Source organism: Rhipicephalus microplus, unplaced genomic scaffold (genome assembly GCF_043290135.1).
Source record: "Rhipicephalus microplus isolate Deutch F79 unplaced genomic scaffold, USDA_Rmic scaffold_20, whole genome shotgun sequence".
Classification (NCBI taxonomy): Eukaryota; Metazoa; Arthropoda; class Arachnida; order Ixodida; family Ixodidae; genus Rhipicephalus; species Rhipicephalus microplus.
Window position 1 is genome coordinate 4,733,534 of NW_027464593.1, and position 20,727 is coordinate 4,754,260.

General features: G+C 47.6%; 1 protein-coding gene across 4 annotated transcripts in view; it reads right to left on the bottom strand.

Moving 5' to 3' along the window:
* Positions 1 to 20,727, bottom strand: part of LOC119181248 (ATP-dependent RNA helicase vasa-like) — a 53,423-nt gene that overhangs the window by 9,245 nt on the left and 23,451 nt on the right. For all 4 annotated transcript variants that reach the window (XM_075883687.1, XM_075883688.1, XM_075883685.1 and 1 more), the window contains 4 exons: positions 11,881 to 11,967; positions 11,331 to 11,408; positions 8,664 to 8,918; positions 2,967 to 3,268 (listed from right to left, as the gene is read on the bottom strand). In XM_075883687.1, coding sequence (XP_075739802.1) covers positions 2,967 to 3,268; positions 8,664 to 8,918; positions 11,331 to 11,408; positions 11,881 to 11,967 — 722 coding nt within the window. The remainder of the gene's footprint in view (positions 1 to 2,966; positions 3,269 to 8,663; positions 8,919 to 11,330; positions 11,409 to 11,880; positions 11,968 to 20,727) is intronic.

The window sequence follows — 20,727 nt, forward strand, 5'->3', positions numbered from 1 at the left end:
TCTCGACCGCTCGACGGAGCGCCGCCATTTTGGTGTTTTGTTTGTGAATTCTTGCTTTTTCTTTCCCCGTCGCCGGCAGCAGCGCAGGAGAGGAGCAAGCCGCTCATGATTGGAGGGCTCGCGAGAGCTTAAAGTTTCCCGCGGCTGAGGCGCGCAGCTGGGATTGGGCGAAGCGCGCGCTCTCCAAGGACGCGGGGGAGCCCGCGACTGCCATTGGCTGCTGCGCGCGATGACGTAGCGCTCTTGCGCATAATGCGGCCGATGTGGCCGCTCGTCTGCTGCTCCTCCGTCCGGCGTCTTTGTGTTCCGCTCGCTTCCGTGTATCGTTGCAGCCGTTCGCATACTCTCCACGTTTCAACTGTCTTCGAAACGATTTTCAACCGTCTTTACGAGACGATTTTCAACCGTCTATACGAGACGATTTTCAACCGTCTATACGAGACCGTTGTGTTCGCTCACGATGCGCCCAACGAAAAAGAAGACGCTACAATCGTTCGATGCAAGGAAGCGAGCTATGAAGCTTGTCCGCGCGGCGAGGCTCTCCGCTCGCACGTGCGCGACGGTGATCGCGCCGACCGTACCTAAAGGGCAGCTTCTGCTTCATCTACGCAAGAGAGTGGTCGCATCGACGCGCCTAGCAACGGAACTCCTGCTCGGCCGGTGCAAGAATTTGTCGTTACAAGTGCGCCTGGTGTCTCGTGCTCATCGACACTGGCTTCCGCATCTTCTCTTTTATCGGCCTCGAGTGCGATCGCGTCGTCAACTGTGCATTTGCGAACAAGTTTCCTGACGTGCGAGGAGAAAGAGGCGGCGGATCAACAACGCGCTGCTGTGCAAAGAGAACTTGGCGCTATGCCAGCGACGGAGCGGAAATTTCAGGCAATGGAGCGCGATCATGAAGCTGCCACCGCTACAAGTGAAGGCGAAAAATTTTTCCTTGTGCAAATGGATGCCCTAGACGACCTGCTATCTCTGACCCCGTGCCACCGGTGCACCGCGATTGGGATGAAGGTACGAGGAGGCACCCAACTTGGACTTGCTGCAAAGCTTGAGCTAGTATGCTTGCATTGTGGAGTAGTTTCAAGCTCATGGAGTTCATCTCGTCAGGATGACACAAAGGCCTTTGATGTGAATGTAAGAGCCATTATGGCAACAAAACAAATAGGCAAGGGACAAACAGCTCTCAACGACAATTCCGATGATGTGGCTGCAATCCGGCGGGCAGTGATGGCATCGTACCACCATGTGACGTCGACAGATGAGGAGCCGCACCACGACTTGTGCCCAGAGGGTGCAGACTCCTGGTGTCGTCACAATGCCAGCAAGATTACCGGTGTTCCACCTCCGAAGCATTCGTACAAGCTGCCACGCTATGTTGCAGATGCACTTCTACCCATTCATGAGAGGCTCTCACAGGCTTCTCTTCTGCAACGCTGCCTGGGAGCAAAGACGCAGAATGCATCAGAGTCCTTTCACTCTGTGCTGTGGTCCCTCATGCCCAAAGAGCAGCATGCGTCACTGATTGCTGTGGAGACAGCACTGCATGATGAAGTGCTAAGATACAATGCTGGCTACTACAGGGCCACCCAAGAGCTAGCTTCATCAGCGGGGCTAACACCTGGCCACTTGGCCATTCAACGGGCAGCCGAGAAAGATTTTCTGCGCTTGAAAAAGGCTAAGAAGCGATCCCTAGAGAAGATGGAAAGGCGGCAAAGAAAGAGTGCCAAAGGACACCTCCAGTTACGCTGCAGGTTTATTTTAGAACTGCCTATGTGCTCAAAACTTTCAAACGTCGTTTTCTCTAAATGACTTTTTTGGCTAGTGAGGCTGCTTATTCCAGCCTTATCTCTGGAACCACTCATTGGATTTCCATACGTCTTTATTATGTACATGAATAAATTTCTGAGGGGGTGACAAGCCCATTTTTTCAATATATTGTGTGTGTTATTTATTATATTCAATGAAAATTTGATTGATAATGTCCTAATCACGAACACGAAGTTTGATGGTCTGCTAAAACTTTTCAGCAAAGAAATTCAAAAAAGGGCTCTGTTACCCCCTGGAGTATCAATCTGGGAATCATCATAGTTAATTTCACAGTTCCAGCACCTTTTGAAAGTTCTCCAGGCCTGGAATAAGAGAACCATGTGCACTACCCTGATATTCTGCTGTAACTTGAAAACCAGTGAACATAACTTGATGAAATTTTGTAGTTCTTCTAATGCTTTTGCTATAAGTCTATCCTGAAAATTTCATTAAGATATCTCAAACAAAAAAGTTGGTATCCGATGGTAGCCTCCCCCCTTAAAAGGTAAGCGTGAGACGTCAGTATTGGGCTGATGGCTATTTAACAGAATTGTCCGCAGTTTCCTTCTTAAGAAATAAAGTTTACCATCAATCCCAAGGGCCTTCCGGCGGCCCCGTTTCCGTCCTTTAGTGCATTATCTATCCCTTGCAACTTGAAAGCAGCCGTACAGCTTCAGTATCGCCTCATAACTTGACAAGGTTACCGACGCAACATACAAAACACCCAACGCGCACTGGCCACTTCGGCTTGGCTTGAGTTGGATTGGATCTCTGTGCAATAGTACGCTTGATGCTGAAGATATGGCGCCAGATGACGTGCGCTATCATCATCAGTGGCTGGAAAGAGCGGACGACACTATTGCAGCAGTTTTCGGGGGTGCGATAATTACTAGAGGAAAAAAAAGAAATCGTATTTTTGTTGGGCGAAGTGGGGGGTGCGAGAATTGTGCGAGTGCGAGGATTACGCAAGTAAATATGGTATTCATTTCCCTGCTTCACTCCAGCACACTTGAAAACCTCACCTGTGATGCTATTTATCATTGACCCGGTCATGGACACTAATCTGTGGGGCTCACATTATTTCAGAAGATCTGCGAAAGTTGCGGCAATACCAAGCATGGCTCTAAGTGCACCTAAGAAAGCCAACAGCTAGATCTCACCGTCTTTCCAGATCCCGTCTGTGCGCAGGCCATTAAGTCCCTGCCAGCCAACGCAATCTTGACTGCATACTTCTGTACGGGTGTCGGCTTGACGTACTTGGCACGCCGCAAGTTCTGCAGCAGGAGGTTACATAGGCCCATTTCTTCAAAACTAGTGAACGGCATCCGAAACTGCGGGTCGCTCACTTCCACGGGAATGGCATCATACTTGTCAAAGTTGATGCCAGTGGAGATCGTCGAAAAGAGGGTGTCCTCATCAGTGGGGAGAGAGGGTGGCACATAGGGTGCCTCCATTGGCTTGCCTGCACACAATGAGCGATATCCAACAGTGGAAGCGGGCTTCAGTCATTTGAAGTAGCTTTGGAGCAGGAAGAGGGAAGGCATTTTGAGCAAATTTGGATTATCGAAAAAGGAGTTATGGAGAAGTGCAAATTAGTTATGGATCAATTTACATAAGGGGTAAAAAAGTCTTCGTTAACTAAAACTACACAAATATTACAGTCGAGCCCACATATAACGGCCTCACTGAAAATGAACTTTCGCTGAGAACAAACAATATCCACGTGATTGTGAAAAATACATTGGTTCAATGACACAAAATTGCACTTGCAACGAAGTCTGAGCGCCGCTGATCGGTTTACAGTGAACGGAGTCTGCGCTCTGCCAACTTACTGGGAAACTACTTTTGACCGCCGATCAGGCATCGGCGAGGTGCCCATACATTCTCACTGTTGCGCTTACCCTGCCTCTGCGCCCCTCTAGTTGCCACTCTCCCTGACCACTTTTTGTTACCCAATCCTCCTGCTACTCTGAGCACCCCGCATCGCCAGACGAGGCTTGTGTTTTCACACTGCCACCGATCTTTCGAAGATCAGTCAGCCATCTCCCCTGTTTTTGATTGCTGGTACTGTCGTTGGCGTCGCAAGCCTGGAGTAACCAGACCATTTGCCAACATCGTCGGCCACCAACTGTATCCGATCGTCTGCATCTAGTGCACGCGTGTGCGCTACCCCACCGAATGATAATTTGCGATTCGTTTCGTGTTTAGGACTTGTTCTTGCTCACTTCACACTTGGCTCAGCATGCCCTTTGCACGCATTCGGAAGCGCGAAAAGCGAAAACGGGTGTTGTACGGAACAAATGGTGAAATATCGCAGGCCATGCAAACCTGCCGGCCAAAAATATTTTTTGACCACGGCCGCCAATTCTTTGAACACCGTCGTGCGACCGGTCCAGGCGGCCGTGCTTCCACTTCTGCGCGCGCAGTATTTCGACATGAGGGTTGCGCGGACCTTTCAAGCAAGCTACTCGATCTTCCTCCTCCCCGTGTGTTTCGGTTTTCAAGGTCGCCCTACCACCGCATCCTCCCCTCTCTTCACTCTATCACCACTTCTTGCCCTTCTCTCGCAAATCAAATCTGCTCTTATTTCTTGATCACAAACCCTTTGCCAGTCTCCACCGCTCTGCAGCGCCAGCCACACTGGCTCAAATTACAGTTTCTTTTTCTGACTGGAAACGGGCCCAGAGCTGCTGCACACTTCTGGCATGTGTGTCGCGTGTGTGCGTCTTGCTCACTCTTGGTGTGCGTGTGTGGTCAGGATGGCAGACGGGAGGACTTGCACAGCTTTTCCTGCCGCTCAACAAAATGTCGAAAGTGTGACCGCTTGGCTTGAGCGTAATTCGCACTATGTGCCACGTTGCGGAGCGCTTGCTTATAACTGTTGACCACCTGGCAGCCAACTTGGTGCTTCAGGGGTCCCGGTGTTCAGCTGTGGAGATTGTGAAAATTTCGTGGGCGGTGATAACGGCTACATGCGCGTGAAGTTGTCTTTGCGAGACCTACTTCGTTGATGTCTGGCCCAATGCCAAGCCTGAAGCTTCCGAACAGGGTCACTCTGCAGCAGATTTGTGGCAGCGCGTCGTCGACTCTGACCTGGAGAGCGGGTGGGACATCTGTTGCGATGGTTCAATTACGGCCGATGATGACACTGCGAAACCGTGCACGATTTAGAGCATTGTGAATGAAGTACGTGGAGAGAGCGATTTGGAGGGACTGGTTTGCGAGATCGACTCAACTTAGGAGCCAGTGCCTCATGCAGCTTATGCCATGGACCTCTGCGAACGAGCACCCTGCTGTTTTAAATGAACTCGAGACCCCCCTTATCGCTTCTGCTCTTCTGAACACGTGCATCACGGACTTTTTTGCGCAGAAAAGTGTTTTCACTCGCAACTTTTTAAAAAATTATTTTATTTACTACGAGCTTCGGTATACAGCGAATTGATGCCACATCAGGCTCATGTTCGTTATAAGCGGGCTTGACTGTATAATGAAGGTGTACATTCAAGTTTTCTATATAAAAATTAGTTTTTAATATAATAAGGTTGCTATACTTTACAACCATAAAATTCTGTGCAGGTGCCCCTTGCAATTTCCGTGCAGATTTTACATTTTCACGCTGTTGAGCGAGCACCCTTGCGGACCCCTTTCAGACTCTTTCTTTGCGCCCTGATAATGTATACATCCAGACAACAGCGGCCTCCTTAAATCCCACGTAATCCTGCTGAGCCGCTCAATTTTTTAGTGCCTGCAGACAAACTGCACATATCAATTGCACCACAAACTTGGCTTAAGGGGGGACATGGTTCTTAGGGCTCTCTCATTTATTTTTGAACGAAGTGTGACAAAAGTTGGCATGCTTTGTTCTCTGGATTCTAAAAATGTAGCTTCATTAGTTAATAAAATAATCAAGATAACAATTTCTATTGTTCTTACCATAATAGAAAAATAACCACCTGTCAAAAATTTCAAAATAACATAGGGATTGACAGTAGACAGCATAAGACATGCCACATAAGAAGCACTTTTTTGAATGGGTCATTATTTCTTACTTTACAGTACACTAAACTTCACAGCCCTGAATGTGGCCATTGTGTGGTCACACAAAAGACTAGCTTGAATAACTTGCATCAAGAGAAATCAAAATCTGCTTCCTATGTTGTGTGCTCCAAACATATAGCTTCATGCTGCAAAATAAATATATTTGCTATCTGTAATAGTTTAGATATATTGCAGTAATTTTCATGCAGGGTGCACAAAATTGCCATTTTGAGAAAATGAAGAAAGCAAAGAATTCCAACATTTTTAACTGTAAAAATGTATGCACTTATAATTACATAGTCATTGACATATATATGAATGCTAGAAAGCCTAAGGAGTGCAATGCTGCAAGCTGATCGAAAATTGAACAAGTACTTCTCGAATTACAGCACAGTAAATTTCATTGCATGTAACCAAATACAGAAATTTTAATATTAAAATAAAAAAAATTAAGCTGCCCATTAAAAATAGGCTCCCAGCATTGTTTTTTGTGCACATTTAGCTACATTGTGCAAAAACAATTACAGCTCTAGCTGTCCTAGGTCCACTTTTACCGAACAAGCAAAATAAAGTGGTCAAAGTCTGCTTCGAGAATAACGCAGTTAAAACTTTATTTCGCCGTTCAGAGGGAAAAATCTCATGGCACACATACTTTTAGTCAGTTAATATGCACCGGGAATGTAATAGGACTGATTGTACGAGTGTGTCGTTTTTTTTAGTCCTGTAGCAAGTTGTCGCCGTGTGCTCGTCTGCAGAGAGGCCGCTTATCAGTTCGGTGACTACTGATGGCGATGTGCAACAAATGTGCGTGCGTCATCCACGATCTGTCGAATAACGCGGCGATGTTTTCTGGCTTGTCGCGAACCAAACTTGCTCCCTCGCTCATCAATTGAGGCTACACGAGTGCCGAGGGGTGTTAGTTTCCTTTTCACGTAAGACTGCCGCATTTTCGAGCGGAGATCGCGACAACGTTGCGAACACGTCGTTAAAAGCAGTCTACCTGTTGCCAGTAGCCTCCATTTCGAGGGCCGCGAGCACGTTCACTGCGAACGGATTGACTTTCTGTTGTTGGTCGACGCGCGGCGTACTCCACTCAGACTACTCGTCGCGCAGTTCAAGGTCCTTTCGTCAGGCAGGGGGAACCACCGCATCGGCGGGTTTAGCGATAAGACTGCACTTCCGTTCTGTCACTACAAAGATTGATATCTCTGGTAGGAATTCCAACTAAAAGGAATTCCGGTTGGGTATGGGTTGTGCACGCAACGCCCCAAGAGAATGCGTACCCAGCACTAAAACTCCCTGTTAAAAGCAGTCTACCTGTTGCCAGTAGGCTTCATTGCGGGGGCGGCGAGCATGTTCACCGCAAACGGATTGACTTTCTGTTGTTCGTCGACGCGCGGCGTACTCCACTCTGACTACCCCGTCGCACAGTTCAAGGTCTTTTCGTCAGGCCGGGGAAATCGCGGCATCGGCGCATTTAGCGATAAGACTGCGGTTCCATTCCGTCACTACAAAGATTGATAGCTCTTGTAGCTTCACTTCTGCTTTTTACTTGCCGTCCTCTAACGGATGAGACTGCAAAACACAGCCGTTCTCAGTAACGTCGGCAACCAACGGGCTCGTACGTGAGTTAGGCCTACACCGGTGACTCTGCGACCGCCTTTGACCGCGTTGAGTTCGTTATCTTCGTCCAGAGTCATAGAGGGGATTTTTTTCTGAAGTTCACAAAGAACGAACCACCGCCACACCCGCTTCACAAACTACTGTAGCACAAAACTTCTTTACTGCCGCAAGCAGTCTGTAGCACCATGACAAAGTGGCGCATGTCCGTGCGCGTCACGATGAGGAAGCAGACGCCGAAAGCGCCCCTTGGCCAATCGAATGCTTAAATTTGGTCACGTGCCCCAAGCAGCCAATTGAATCGCGCACTAGTGCTTCTGTTTTTGCTAAAACAGAAGCACTAGTGCGCGGTTCAAAAACACTAGTGCGCGGTGTGTGCACTAGTGTTTTTGCTAAAAAAACCAACGAGCAAGGTGAGCTAGCGGTGGCAGAAAATTGAAGATGAAAACGACCCTTCCAAACGAGACTAATATGAACACGATAGCTCGTGTGTAACGGCAACAGTTTGCCGCAGAAAAAGCGCGAGTTTAGCGTATATTTGCGCTCACATTCATCTCACAGGGATGTTAAATTGATTTTGCGCCAGAAATAAAGACGCGAGAAGCTAGAAACTTCTCAGATGAGTGCAAAAATAGGCGCGATTTTTGGCCTTCTAAGACCCGTGTCGCCCCTAAAGACAGCGATCATTATTCTCGGGATCCCATCGGCAAAAGCATGGCCTTGGAGATCTGTATACCAAAATGGCACCAAAGACGACGTAGCTGGCTAAAGTAGACCCTGTGAGCTCTGTGCTTGTTCCTTAGTGCCTATAGGAGAGCAGCTGCGTTCTTTGCCCTGCCTCGTCCCAAGCTCACTGACATCGGCCGTAAGGAACACGCAGAAAACAGACGCGCGCACGCATGCCCCAAACCGGCCACTCTAGCAGGGAGGGAACCGCACGCGTGCCGCTAGGCTGTGTTCTGGCACTCCAGTCAAAACCTAATTATTAGCTAGCAAGCCATCAATAGCATGTTGGCATGGCACAAAGGCACCTGTCGTTACGAGTTTTTAAAGACCCCCCTCATTCCTCACTGCCAGTGTTTTCTTATCACTTCAACAAGGGCTACCCAAAACACCCATGACTGAGAAGAACTAGCCTACAGCCAAGTGTCTCAAGTCAAGTACCACACTACGAATGCACTGAATAAAGTCTGGCTCACCATCGGGGCCCGTGCGAGGCACAGGCTCATTTGTACAGTCTTTGGCCATGTGGCCCTCCTGCTGGCACTTGAAGCAACCCTTGGGCCTGTCAGCCCCGTCACCGGAGTTTCCCCCTCGCCCACCACCAGAGTCCGGGCAGTCTCGGCTCATGTGCCCTTCTTCACCGCACTTGAAACATCCCTTAGAGCGCCGCTCCTGCTGTGGGTTAGGGCAATCCCGGCTCATGTGGCCGTCTTCCCCACACTTAAAGCAGCCTGAGAAACGGGAAACGTGCCAAGATCTTACTGCAAGTCAACAACACCTACATCATGCAAGGCACAAGAGATTGTTTGCAGAATATGTGCAGACGATTTACGAGGAAGTTGGTAATATCGTTACAAGCAAAAATTGCAAATTACAGCGATAAAAACATTAGAAGCAATTTTCTAGAAGTGAATGATGAGTAATTAATACAAGCTTGGCATTAAGGGCAGATATGGGTTTTAAAAACTTTCCTTTAATAGTGTAAACTGAAACAGTCGCCATTGAGCATTTATCAATGAAATTTCAATTATCACAAATTGCAAACAATTTAAAAAACTGTGTGGGCTACTCACTAGGGTACATAAAACAAATGATAGAAATCAGATGAACGGTTGCAGAGATATCACCAGACAAAACGGCCCCATGGCCAAAAAAGTCGCTCTGAGAAACCAGACTGAAAGTTTCAAAAACATTTCGGTATAAAATGACCCCACAAGATCGCTGGAAATGCTCTTCAAGACTTTTCTTTTTCCACTTTTTCCTGCTTGTGTTTGCAACTGTTCTTGAGCCTTTTTCACACAAAGTCTTTCCCCGCGCCCGTTGGTTGCTGACATAGCGCCGTCAGTTGCAGACATAGCGCCGAGCTGTGGTTGCACAGCAACACGTTCGCTATTCCCCCGCGGCTTACTCCTCGCACGTCCAAAAAAGTGTTTGCAAATGCAGTCAATGACGCGGTCGCACTGTTCGGGGCCGTAATCAGTGCAGTTAGTCAGCGCAACACACCAGGTGCACTTGAGCACGAAACACTAACACCAGCCTGACTTGTGACGACTGAGCGTTGTACTGATTCTCGATGACGAGAAGCATCAATGCAGTCATCTTGAGGAGACGAAGGAAAAGCTGCTCAGCATCGATGCGACTGTCGCCCACGCGTTGGCGCATGAAGGAGCCTCACCATGCGTACAAGCTTCATCGGACGTTTCTTGAACCGAACAAGTGCAGAGTCCCAAACTTTGCCCTGCTCATCGTTAGTGACAGAAGAACAATCAGCGTGTCCCGTGAACACGAGACGCATGCATGAGAACCGAGCGGAATGATGGCAAACAAGACAACGCATGCCAAAGAAAAACACCGTTGCTTGCAACGCAGGCGCCAGAGCAGACTGCGAGCCGTGGGAACAGATGAGTCATCGATGGCAGCAATCAATAGGAGAAGCAGCAGCAGAACAGTCATGCTGCCGCTGCTGCTGCAGCAGGTGGCGAAGAAAAAAAAAAGAGCGAGAATTCACGAGCAAAGCAAGACCAATATGGTGGCACTGGGCCACGTGGTCATAGTCTCAACTGGCGACTAATGACAGTGCAGTTCTGCCATTGCAAGCGTGTACACAGTGGGCACTCCCCGCAGAATAGCGGAATTTTAATGCTTCTACAAACTGCATAGAGCGCCTCCGGGCACAGGACCTTTGCACTGTCTTCAGCATCGCTATTAGCATCGTGCGTAACAACCAAGACAAATAGGGAACTCGTGAAAACAGAAAATGTAGAGGAGGAAATGATCGAAAAGAAAGCACGAAAGGCAAAGAGCGATGCAGAAGACGCAGGCTGATGCGAACGTCCCCGTTGCTGCGCAGCAGCCGATGGCGGACATGCCTTCTCCAGCAAGATACGATACATTACTCTAGCCAGTCTGCGCTCCCTATTGCTCCGCGGAAAAATGCAAATAGCATCTCAAACATTTTGCAAGACTAAAAACGAGAGAGAAAATTCACGCTCATAACGTTAAGATGGCGCAGGTCAACCGCGTGGTACGAGAATGGCACACGCAATAAGTTTGGTTCGGTTACGGCATTTTTTGCACGTTTTGGAAGAAAATAGCTTTTTCCACTTTGCGGTTGAATTAGGTGTTGATAATTAGAGAATAGGTTGCTAAACTACAAGGTGCTTTTTAACTGTTTTAAAGAGTACAGAAACCAAGTACGAAATCAATATCCAAAATAATGTTCAAGCAACTTTGATTTTGATGTAGCTAGTATTTACTAGAATATCAACAGCACAATAAAAACAAGGGAGCTCTATACACCCTGGCAGTCATTCAGAAACAAAGTTCCTCGCCTCCACACATGATTGAGTCAATAGCGAGCACTGCTTCATCCACAGCAGTTGTGGCAAACGTTGACCACAGATCACACTATTGCATTACTGCTGTCCCTCAACAGTTTCAGTACCCTGGTCGGTATTCAATCAAGAGCAGAGTTTGGTGAAAAGATGCTTTTCAGCCAGATGCTAGAGGCCCATGAAAGCCTATATCAGATTAGGTTCGGTATCTTAATGTGGCTTGATAAAGCATGAAAATTTTGCTTTCCAGGAGAATTTCTTATCAACGCGGGAGATTTGGTTACCAGTATACCAGATGAGCACACTCACCCTTCTTGGGTCTGTCGTCACTAGAAGCTGTTGGGCAATCACGACTCATGTGGCCCTCCTGGCCACATTTGAAGCATCCTGAAAGACACCACAGAACCGACGCTGTCTGTAGGTTACTATTGCACCACATTACCTCCAAGGCAATGTTAGTTATGTGCCAATTGGGAGGCACACTGTTGTGCAGGGCTCCAGAAATTTCAGCTGCCTAAAAATCTTCACTACCATGCAGCTGAATTTCGAGAGATGCTGTAGTAGAGGGCTTCTGAAATTTTGACCACTTGGTGGTTCTTTTAAGTGTGCACAAATCTGAGCACACGTATCTCAAGCATTTTTGATTCTATCGAAAATGCAACCACCACAACCGGAATTCGATCTCGCAACCTGCAGGTCAGCAGCAGAGTGCTTTAGCCACTAGACCACAGTGACGGGTCTACGAAAGAATATATGCAAAGCTAGCCTTCCATTGCACGTGCAGTTACGAGCTGGCTGCATCAATTGCGTGGTGTCCTATACATGCCAGACAAAAATAGATCTCGAAAAGAACACTCACCTCTTCCTCCGCTTCCTCCACCACCCGAGGAATCCGAGTTTGGGCAGTCTCTGCTCATGTGGCCCTCCTGACCACACTTGAAGCAGCCTGCACATCGAGAAAAGACCAGCAGCCACTGAGACAACTTGCACGACTAAGATTCCCTAGTTACCAGAAATGACAAGCAAAATCCTTCGTATCCATAATGTAACTGTGCAAAAAAACTGGCAAAAACACGAAAGGAGAGAAAAGGAATGACAAGTGCAGCATAGTATATTCAGATTACTAAAATTTCATATCTTGTGAAATCAATTTTAAAGCTTGAAAAAGACTGGGTTTGGTTGGATTTGTACAGGTAAGGCACAAATTTCTTTATCCTGGAGATTTTTCCTGGCAACTGCACAAGTTTAATAAAATGATTGAATCCCAGGACTTTGGGGCATTAAAGGGTGTGTGAGAGAAACAAAGTTTAACTTGCGACATATTGTCACGATGAGTCACAAGTACTGGGGGATTTATTAAACCACCGGTCAGACGTGGCTGGCTCTCGAGCAGAGAAGCAGCACGCGATCTTTTTCCTCCAGAGTGAGAGCCGCTCTTGCTGTCGACCCACTACGTGCTGGTGGCATTATCCCCCCCTTCCGAAAAAAAAAAAAAACAAAAAAAAACAAGTCCTAAAAAGAGGAAAGAAAAGTACATTGCAGCACCGCGATGCTACTACATAGGCACGTGAAAAAGAAATTGGAAATTCGGATAAAGTGAAAGTAGAAATTGAAGAGCGTGCCAATATAAGAAACGTCAATGAACGAGAAAGCAAGTTCACAAAAATAAACAAAAAACACAAAGAACGCTGTAGGTAAAGGAAAAGTTGCGAGCAACGCGCAATAAATGGTTTCATGCGCAACACATGAACGACGTCCGGCCTCAGTCGGGTCCTGCTCCGTGCATGGAGTGTTGAGTCCGGAACCACTTCGTAGTTCACGTCACTGACGCGGCGTAACACTTTATATGGGGCCAAAGTACCGGCTCAGTAACTTTTCACTAAGGCCACGGCGGCGGACGGGCGTCCACACCCAAACTAGATCTCCGGGGTTGTAAAACACTTCTCTGTGGCGGGTGTTATAGCGTCGTGCGTCTGCCTGCTGTTGCTGGCCGATGTGCAGTCGCGCGAGCTGCCGTGCTTCCTCAGCACGCTCTGCGGATTCTTTGGCGTCACTTGCCAACTCTTCTTCATCTTGACATGGTAGCATAGAGTCTAGCATGGTCTGCACTTGGCGGCCGTAGAGAAGCCGAAATGGCATGAATCGCGTGGTCTCTTGCACGGTGGTATTATACGCGAAGGTCACGTAAGGTAAGATCCGGTCCCATGTTTTGTGCTGTACGTCGGTGTGCATTGAGATCATGTCTGCGAGGGTCTTATTCAGTCGCTCGGTAAGTCCGTTGGTTTGCGGGTGGCACGCAGTTGTCCTTCGTTGTCTGGTGTTGCTCAGTTTGAAAACTGCGTCCATAAGCTGCGCCGTGAATGCCGCCCCTCTGTCAGTTATTACACTGGAAGGAGCACCGTGTCTCAACACGATGTGACGCATGAAAAATTGTGCTACATCGCCTGCGTCCCAGCGTAGCGTGTCTAATAGTCGGTCGCGACGATCACCCATTTGTTGCTGTCCGCAGACAGGGGAAATGGCTCAAGAATGTCCATGCCGACTTGGTCGAACGGCGTGCTTCGATGGGCTGAAGCAAACCAGCTGGCTTAACAGATGGTTGCTTTCGGCGCTGACATTCCCGACAGCTCTTGACCTCTCGATCACTCTGGCAAGTGTCCTTGAGTAGCCCAGATTACCGGATGTGGGTTCGTCATGGCAAGCGAAGAGGACGTCGTCTCGCATGTCTCTAGGAACCACCAGGAGGTAAGCACGGTTGTTCGAACGAGCGTTCTTGTACAGAACACAGTCTCGCAGGCAGAACGACGTCAACAAGCGGGATAAATTACGTGGCATGATAGCGCCCTGGCCCTCTAAATGATCAATGATTGGACTAATCTCTGCGTCATCTCACTGCCGTTTGCTCAAGTCTGATGTGCAAACGGCGCCCAGGAAGCCTTCGTCTTCCTCTGCTTCGTGACTGACGACATGAAGGGGTGCGCGTGACAGTGTGTCAGCGTCTTCATGCTTACGGCCAGACTTATAGACGATGGTGACATCGAATTCCTGCAGTCGCAAGCTCCACCATGCTAGCCGTCCTGAAGGTTCGCGTAGGCTTGCCGTAGGTCCGTCACTATCTTGAAGGGACGACCACGTACGGGCGAAACTGGGCGATTGCCCACACGACTGCAGATGCACTCTTTCTTCGTAGTGGAATAATTCACCCCGGCACGGGATAGAGAGCGGCTGTCGTAGGCTATCACTCTTTTGGTGTCCTCTTGACACTCAACGAGCACTGCACCGAGCCCAATGTTACTAGCGTCGGTATGGACCTCCATGTCAGCATCATCGTCGAAATGAGCGAGAACGGGCGCTGATTGCATGCGCTGCCGCAGCTCATCAAAAGCTGCTTGTTGCTTGTTTTCCCAGAAAAACGGCGTGTCGTCCCTTGTCAGAGGTTCTGCTATCTGTGAAAAGCCATGAATGAACCGGTGATAGTAGGCGCACAAACCAATGATGCGCCGGACGGCTTTCTTATGGACAGGAGCTCGTAATTCGGCAACAGCGGCAAGCTTGTCCGGATCGGGCCGGATTCCTTCGGCGCTAACTACATGTCCAAGAAATTTTAGTTCTTTATAGCCGAAGTGGCACTTCTGTGGCTTTAGTGTGAGGTCCGCCGATCGGATAGCCTCCAGCACGCTGCGCAGGCGGCGAAGGTGCTGCTCGACCGTGGTAGAGAAGACCACCACATCATCAAGGTAGACAAGACAAGTCTGCCACTTGAGCACTGTGAGGACAGTGTCCATCATTCGCTGTAAAGTTGCCGGCGCTGAACACAAGCCCAAAGGGAGCACTCGAAATTGGTATGGCCGTCTGGAGTCACAAAGGCTGTTTTCTCACGGTCTCGCTGATCTACCTCGATTTGCCAATACCCGCTTTTGAGATCGAGAGAAGTGAAATAATGGGCACGACGAAGTCTATCCAGCGAATCGTCGATACGTGGCAGCGGATGCACATCCTTTTTGGTCACGTTGTTAAGCTTTCGGTTTTGATAAGATTAGTACCTCTACTGTTATGAAAAAAATAATACAGGGCGAGACTTAACTGGAAATGCTTTAAAATTTCATCTAAAGAGCAAAGAGCAAGCACAAGGTGCCTGTTAAAAGGTCGAAAGTGTGCAGTCTTCGAGCACCTTGCCGCCGATAATGCGCCGCCGCTAGCCATTGTTGATCGCATGAGTCGAAGAGTCAAGCCTCACTCTTCAAATAACAGTTTCTCTTGCTGATGCAGCGCAAGAAATAATAAAAAGAATCCCTCTTCTGCGCGTTTTTCGAGTGCCGCAACTGGCTTATCACATGGTACGAATCGGGGACCGCCATTGGCCATTACGCGCCTGTGTGTTCTGTGAAACCTATTTGCGGGGTCCATGTCTTGTCAAGCAGCGCAGCTGAACAATGCTTTTCTCGTGTAATTACCTCCGTTATTAATGAAAAAGGGCACTGCTCGCAAGTGAAAGCCGTTGTGCGGCTAGGCTACGAGCAGATAGTTAGACTTGCGGCAGTTGTTGGCTTGCAAAAGCCAATGCATTAGTCATTCAGACCCATCAGCTGGAAAGTTCGTGGTGCGGCAATGGATGACGCCAGCGCCAATCTTGAGAGGTCAAAAGAGCTCGCACTGAGAGAACGTAGCAGGGTCGATATTGCCATTATGTATGACAGTATGTGGCACAAACACTCCTGCAAAATAACATGACACTAGACTTAGTTTGGATTTCGCAGTCTTGTTAAACTTCTTCCTAGCTTGCAGTTGGCACAAGGCCCTGCCAGATGGAGCGCAAGTTTGGCAAGCGTCTCATGACCCTGTCTGTGAGCGAAATGTCTGTGAGGAGTAGGCTCGAAAGTGCAGAGAGAGACAAACTCATGATGCTGGCTTATTTTAGTCGCAGTGGCCACTACAAGAAGGATTGTTCTTTCTGGTGTGCCAATTTCATGATTTAATATCTTTCATAAATAAAACTGAATTTCAACTAAATTTTTCTCAAAACACAAATTTTGCCGTTTTTCTAATGTGCCCCTCTTTTTTCGGGCACTTCAAATGCTCGGATCATGAGATTTTGCCCAAATTTTTTCTAAAGTATGACAAATGCAATTATCTAGTTTCAATCTCAATATTTTATTATATAATAAAAAAATTATGTATACCTTTACTAAATTATGTGAAATTTTTTTCACGCGTATTACATATTTTGTATGTGCTTCTTAATTAGTTATTTGCACTATACACTTTATTTGAAGCATTATGAACTATGGATGGTAAAAAATTGCAGAATTTTAGGGATGAAAAGAGGGGGGGGGGAAGGGTTAAGGTTTTCACTGTCATGTTACAGAGCTAAAAGTGTAACATGCAAGAAAACTAATATATTTCAAATAAGCATAAAAAGTTCCATAAACAGCTTAAGTTTCATTGCTCTAGGGTGAATTCTGAAGAAAAATGTCTTCGAGTAGCATCTCCCCTTAAGAGGGGAGGTGGCATTGATAAAAACTTATTGTGGACCTACAGCAATGAAATTTGGCATGCATACTCATAAGTGTCTCGAATAGGGAAATATGCAGTTTCATCATGATAGCTTCAGTAGTTCTCAAGTTACATAACGCTACATGGTCCAATTACATGGTCTGCTCGTGGAAAGCCTAGCGCTGCAACAAAACATGCCAGGAAGCTGCGAATGGTGTTGATCTTTACTCAAGAGAAAGCTACAGGGTATGGCACTTTTAGAATTTTTTAATAAGTTTTTTTTAGAGATAATCATGGCTGCGGACACACATTGTCAGAAACAGTGGCATGGACAAATCATGGTCTAGAAAAATAACAGGGCCATAAAACTGAAATTGAAGATTGCTGTACCCACAAGCAGTGTTCAGAGATTCAGGAAAAAAAGAGAATCAAAATCGGTCCAGTCATTCCCGTGCTACTCTTTCCACGAGCAATGCACAATGTCCAAAACACACTTGTGAGAAAAAGCCTGTCGAAGTTTTCGACAGGCTTTTTTCAAAGAACGTTTTTGTTTCTCGTTGAATATTGATGAAAATTGGCACAGACACCAAGAATTACCTCACAGTGCTTCCATAAAAATTTTGAAGCGATATCACAAATACTTTACGAGAAACAAATTTCTTCATTGAACCATGTGGAGGGGCTGAGCACAATGTCAAAAAAACAGTATTGAGAAAGCTGCGTTTAAAGTTTCAACTTTTCTTTACGTCTCTAAGAAACCTAAAAATTGTGATCTCAGGTTTGTCTTGTGATATTTGACTGCTGTTCACGATTTACTCCTTTTCATGATTTATAAAGAACAAGTATGGATTTCAAACCAAGCTCTTTGTATGAAGGAGTGGTGCGATAGGTATGACAGAAAAGATTGTATTTGAATAAAACCATATACTGAAATTATTACACATATTTTTTGTGCTGATGTTGTAATTAGCGTGATTAAGTACTTGATTACAAATATTCACTGAACTTTTCTTTATTTGGAGAGAGGTTTCTTGCATCAGGAAAATGGATCACACCATGACGGCCTATGCCTTCTTTCCAAATAAACTTATGGGCAGAAGACTGGTGGCACAGGAATTTCTAGCAGTATAATTAATGACACGAAACGGGCATATAAAAATTCGTGCCCCTGATTCATACATGCTCTTTCGCCGCTCTAGCCGTGAAATGCATCGTCATACAGCCGGTCGCGGTAACTAATCTACAGCAATTCATTAACCTCGGAACATCCATAGACGTTCGTGGCGGTATCAAGCAAGGCTCCATGCACGTCTGAATTTCATCACAAAAGCTAATTGACAGCACTCCATATGACCGTGGTGGGGTGCGCGGCCGCGTGGACAATGCAGCCGGCGCGTAATGCACTTGCCGGCGGCGTTTGATGACGATGCGCGAAATGTGTAACTACAATGACAAAAAAAATCAGCGTGCACTGCACTTGGCATCGCATTTTCTAAATGACGACGCGCGAAACTGCTAGCTGCTGTTCCGAGCAATCCATGGCAGTGAAAAGGGGGGGGGGGGGGGGGTGACGAGCTTGACTGTGTTGTCCCCTGCAGATGCGTGAAATGCCCGTACGAGATTCAGAGGAGTTAGCGAGTGATGTGGTACATTCCTTGCGAAGAAGCACGTCGCCAAGGGTGCGCTTGCATGTCGTTCCTGCCCACAGTCTCGCTGTCAGCGGAGTTAGGGCTAAAGCAGACTCCGATGACGCGCCGCACTCGTAGACCACCGCGCGCCCACTCGTAGTAATCAGATCGTGCATCCAGTGCGGCCACTCGTAGTAATCAGATCGTGCACCCAGTGCGGCCACTCGTAGTAATCAGATCGTGCACCCAGTGCGGCCACTCGTAGTAATCATCCAGTGCGGCTACTTGTAGTAATCATCCAGTGCGGCCACTCGTAGTAATCAGATCGTGCATCCAGTGCGGCCACTCGTAGTAATCGGATTGTGCCACCGCTTACAGCTTCGTTGCTTGCGAAGAAGCACGTCGCCACGAATGCGCTAGCGCATCGTTCCTGCCTGCAGTCTCGCTGTCGGCGGAGTTAGGGCTATAGACGACTCCGATGAGGCGCGGCGCTGGTAGACCGTGCGCCCCCTCGTAGTAACCTGATCACGCATCCGCTTACTGCTCGTAACTAAAGCGTAATTATATCTTAAGTGATTATCAAGCCGTGAACATGTCAGGAAGTGGCGATTTTCGAGAGCCATATCCTCGCGACGCACAAGCAGCAGACGACGATCTCCCGGAGCGAGCATCGGGCCAATGACGAGGCGAGCTGAGGCAACATGGCGGTCACAGCCAATCAAGGACCTCAAAACGACCTTCAAACATTTGCTTTTTGCTCGCTTGTTGTTAAAGGGAGGAGCCATTGAGGCGGGAAAGTTAAACACTGAGAAATGCTCTTTCCAATGAGCCCACGAAGCCGGCTCCCGGCCCAAGCATCGCGAAGCTATAGTTTTTTTAAAATCTCAGTTTTCTCGTTATTTCCAGAAAAAGTTTTGCTACCTAGGTGGGTGAAACAAATTTTCTAAAGCACTTCTGCGCGGTTTTCAGTGTAGATATTTTGGAACCAGATAGAAAAAGGGTTCCAGAAACTGAAAACTTCAGTTTCAAAAATCAATTTTTTTGCCATTTCTCGCGATCCCTCCTCTTTACGTCTCTAAAACACCTAAATATTGTGATCTTTGGTTTGTCTTGTGATTATGACTTCTCAGGCATCTGGATTTCAAATCAAGTTATCTGTATTTTTACACCTGCCTGCCAATTTTGACTCCAGAAAGCAATAATTTACTTGTTATATCATTACAAAGAGGACTCGCAAGCTCGATTTGCACAAAATTTTGTGAAAAAAACCCCACTTTGTTTCGCGACTCAGAGCTACCATTTGCCGAATGCCATAGCCGCGATCTTGGTCTCCTTTGAAAGCACGTTTCTTTATCTTCCGATTCCCGCTTAAACAACCTTGCTGCGCTCATTGGTTGCCGAAAAAAAAAAAGCAACCAAAAAAAAAGCAATGTAGGCGATGCTATTGGTTGTTGAGTGCACGTGACCATGAGGTGGCCACTTCATTGGCTGATTGGTCTCGCATCGTCTGCTCAGCGCATCAACAACGTGCGAACGTGTTGTGCCGCTATACCACCTGTGCTTTGACAGCATGCTCGCGATCGAAGTTGTTGCAATGCCGAGATCATCGTGAAAGTTTCACACCCGTCATATGTATGGTAAAAAAAAAGAAGAAAGGCTCAGGCAAACAACTTCAAGGCGCATCTCTTGGCCAGTAGCGTCAACGAAGAACGGGATGGGTCGCCCGCCGATGTTGCAGACGCAAGCTTGACGGCCTCGCCAGCCTGCGATGTTCCCAAACCTGACGCTTAGCCGGCACATCCATCATCGAAATGTGCAGATGAACATTGCGCCCATCGAGACTCCACGACCGCCATCTCATCTGCCGACGGCAAAGGAATCGCCGAGGCGCCCGAGACAGTCGACGGGGAGTTAGGCCTAGTGGGTCCGCCGGCCACCGACGCTTCGCAAAGCAGCGTCCGCGTCCGCCGTGACACAACCTTGCTAACTGAATCTGAGCTGCAGGTAAGGCGTACAAAGGCCGATTCGAGGCTGCAGGAACTGCCATCGATTGCCGCGTCGAAGAGAAAATTTGAGTTTTTGAGGAATGATGCACTGGCCGGCACAGCTCCCTCTGAGCAAAGCGAAGAGGAGGCAAGTTTTTTGATCGCCGATCTTGGCTGCATCGGTCAACTGCTCGATGCCATGAGATTTAAAATTTGCCACGGAATTGTCTGTATTCACAGACAGGACAGGCAATACGGCCTTGCCGTGAATATGTGTGCGCGTTGCGTGAACCGTGGCGACATCGCGCAAGCGTGGAGCTCTCCGCGAGTGGATGGCGCACAGAAAGTGAATTCGTTCACCGTCAATATTCTCACCGCTCGAGCCATGCAGCTTGCTGGGAACCGTCAAGCGGCTATGAATGATATATTTTCGACCATGAATATATCTATATCTCATCACGGACTTCACAAGAAAATGTGGCAGAAATATGCGAAGCAAAAATTGACACCTGCAGCTAATCGCGCGGCGGAAAAAGTGATGGGCAAGTGCAGTTCGCAAGCTGTACAAGGCATATTGACTATGCAGACAGTATTGCAGTC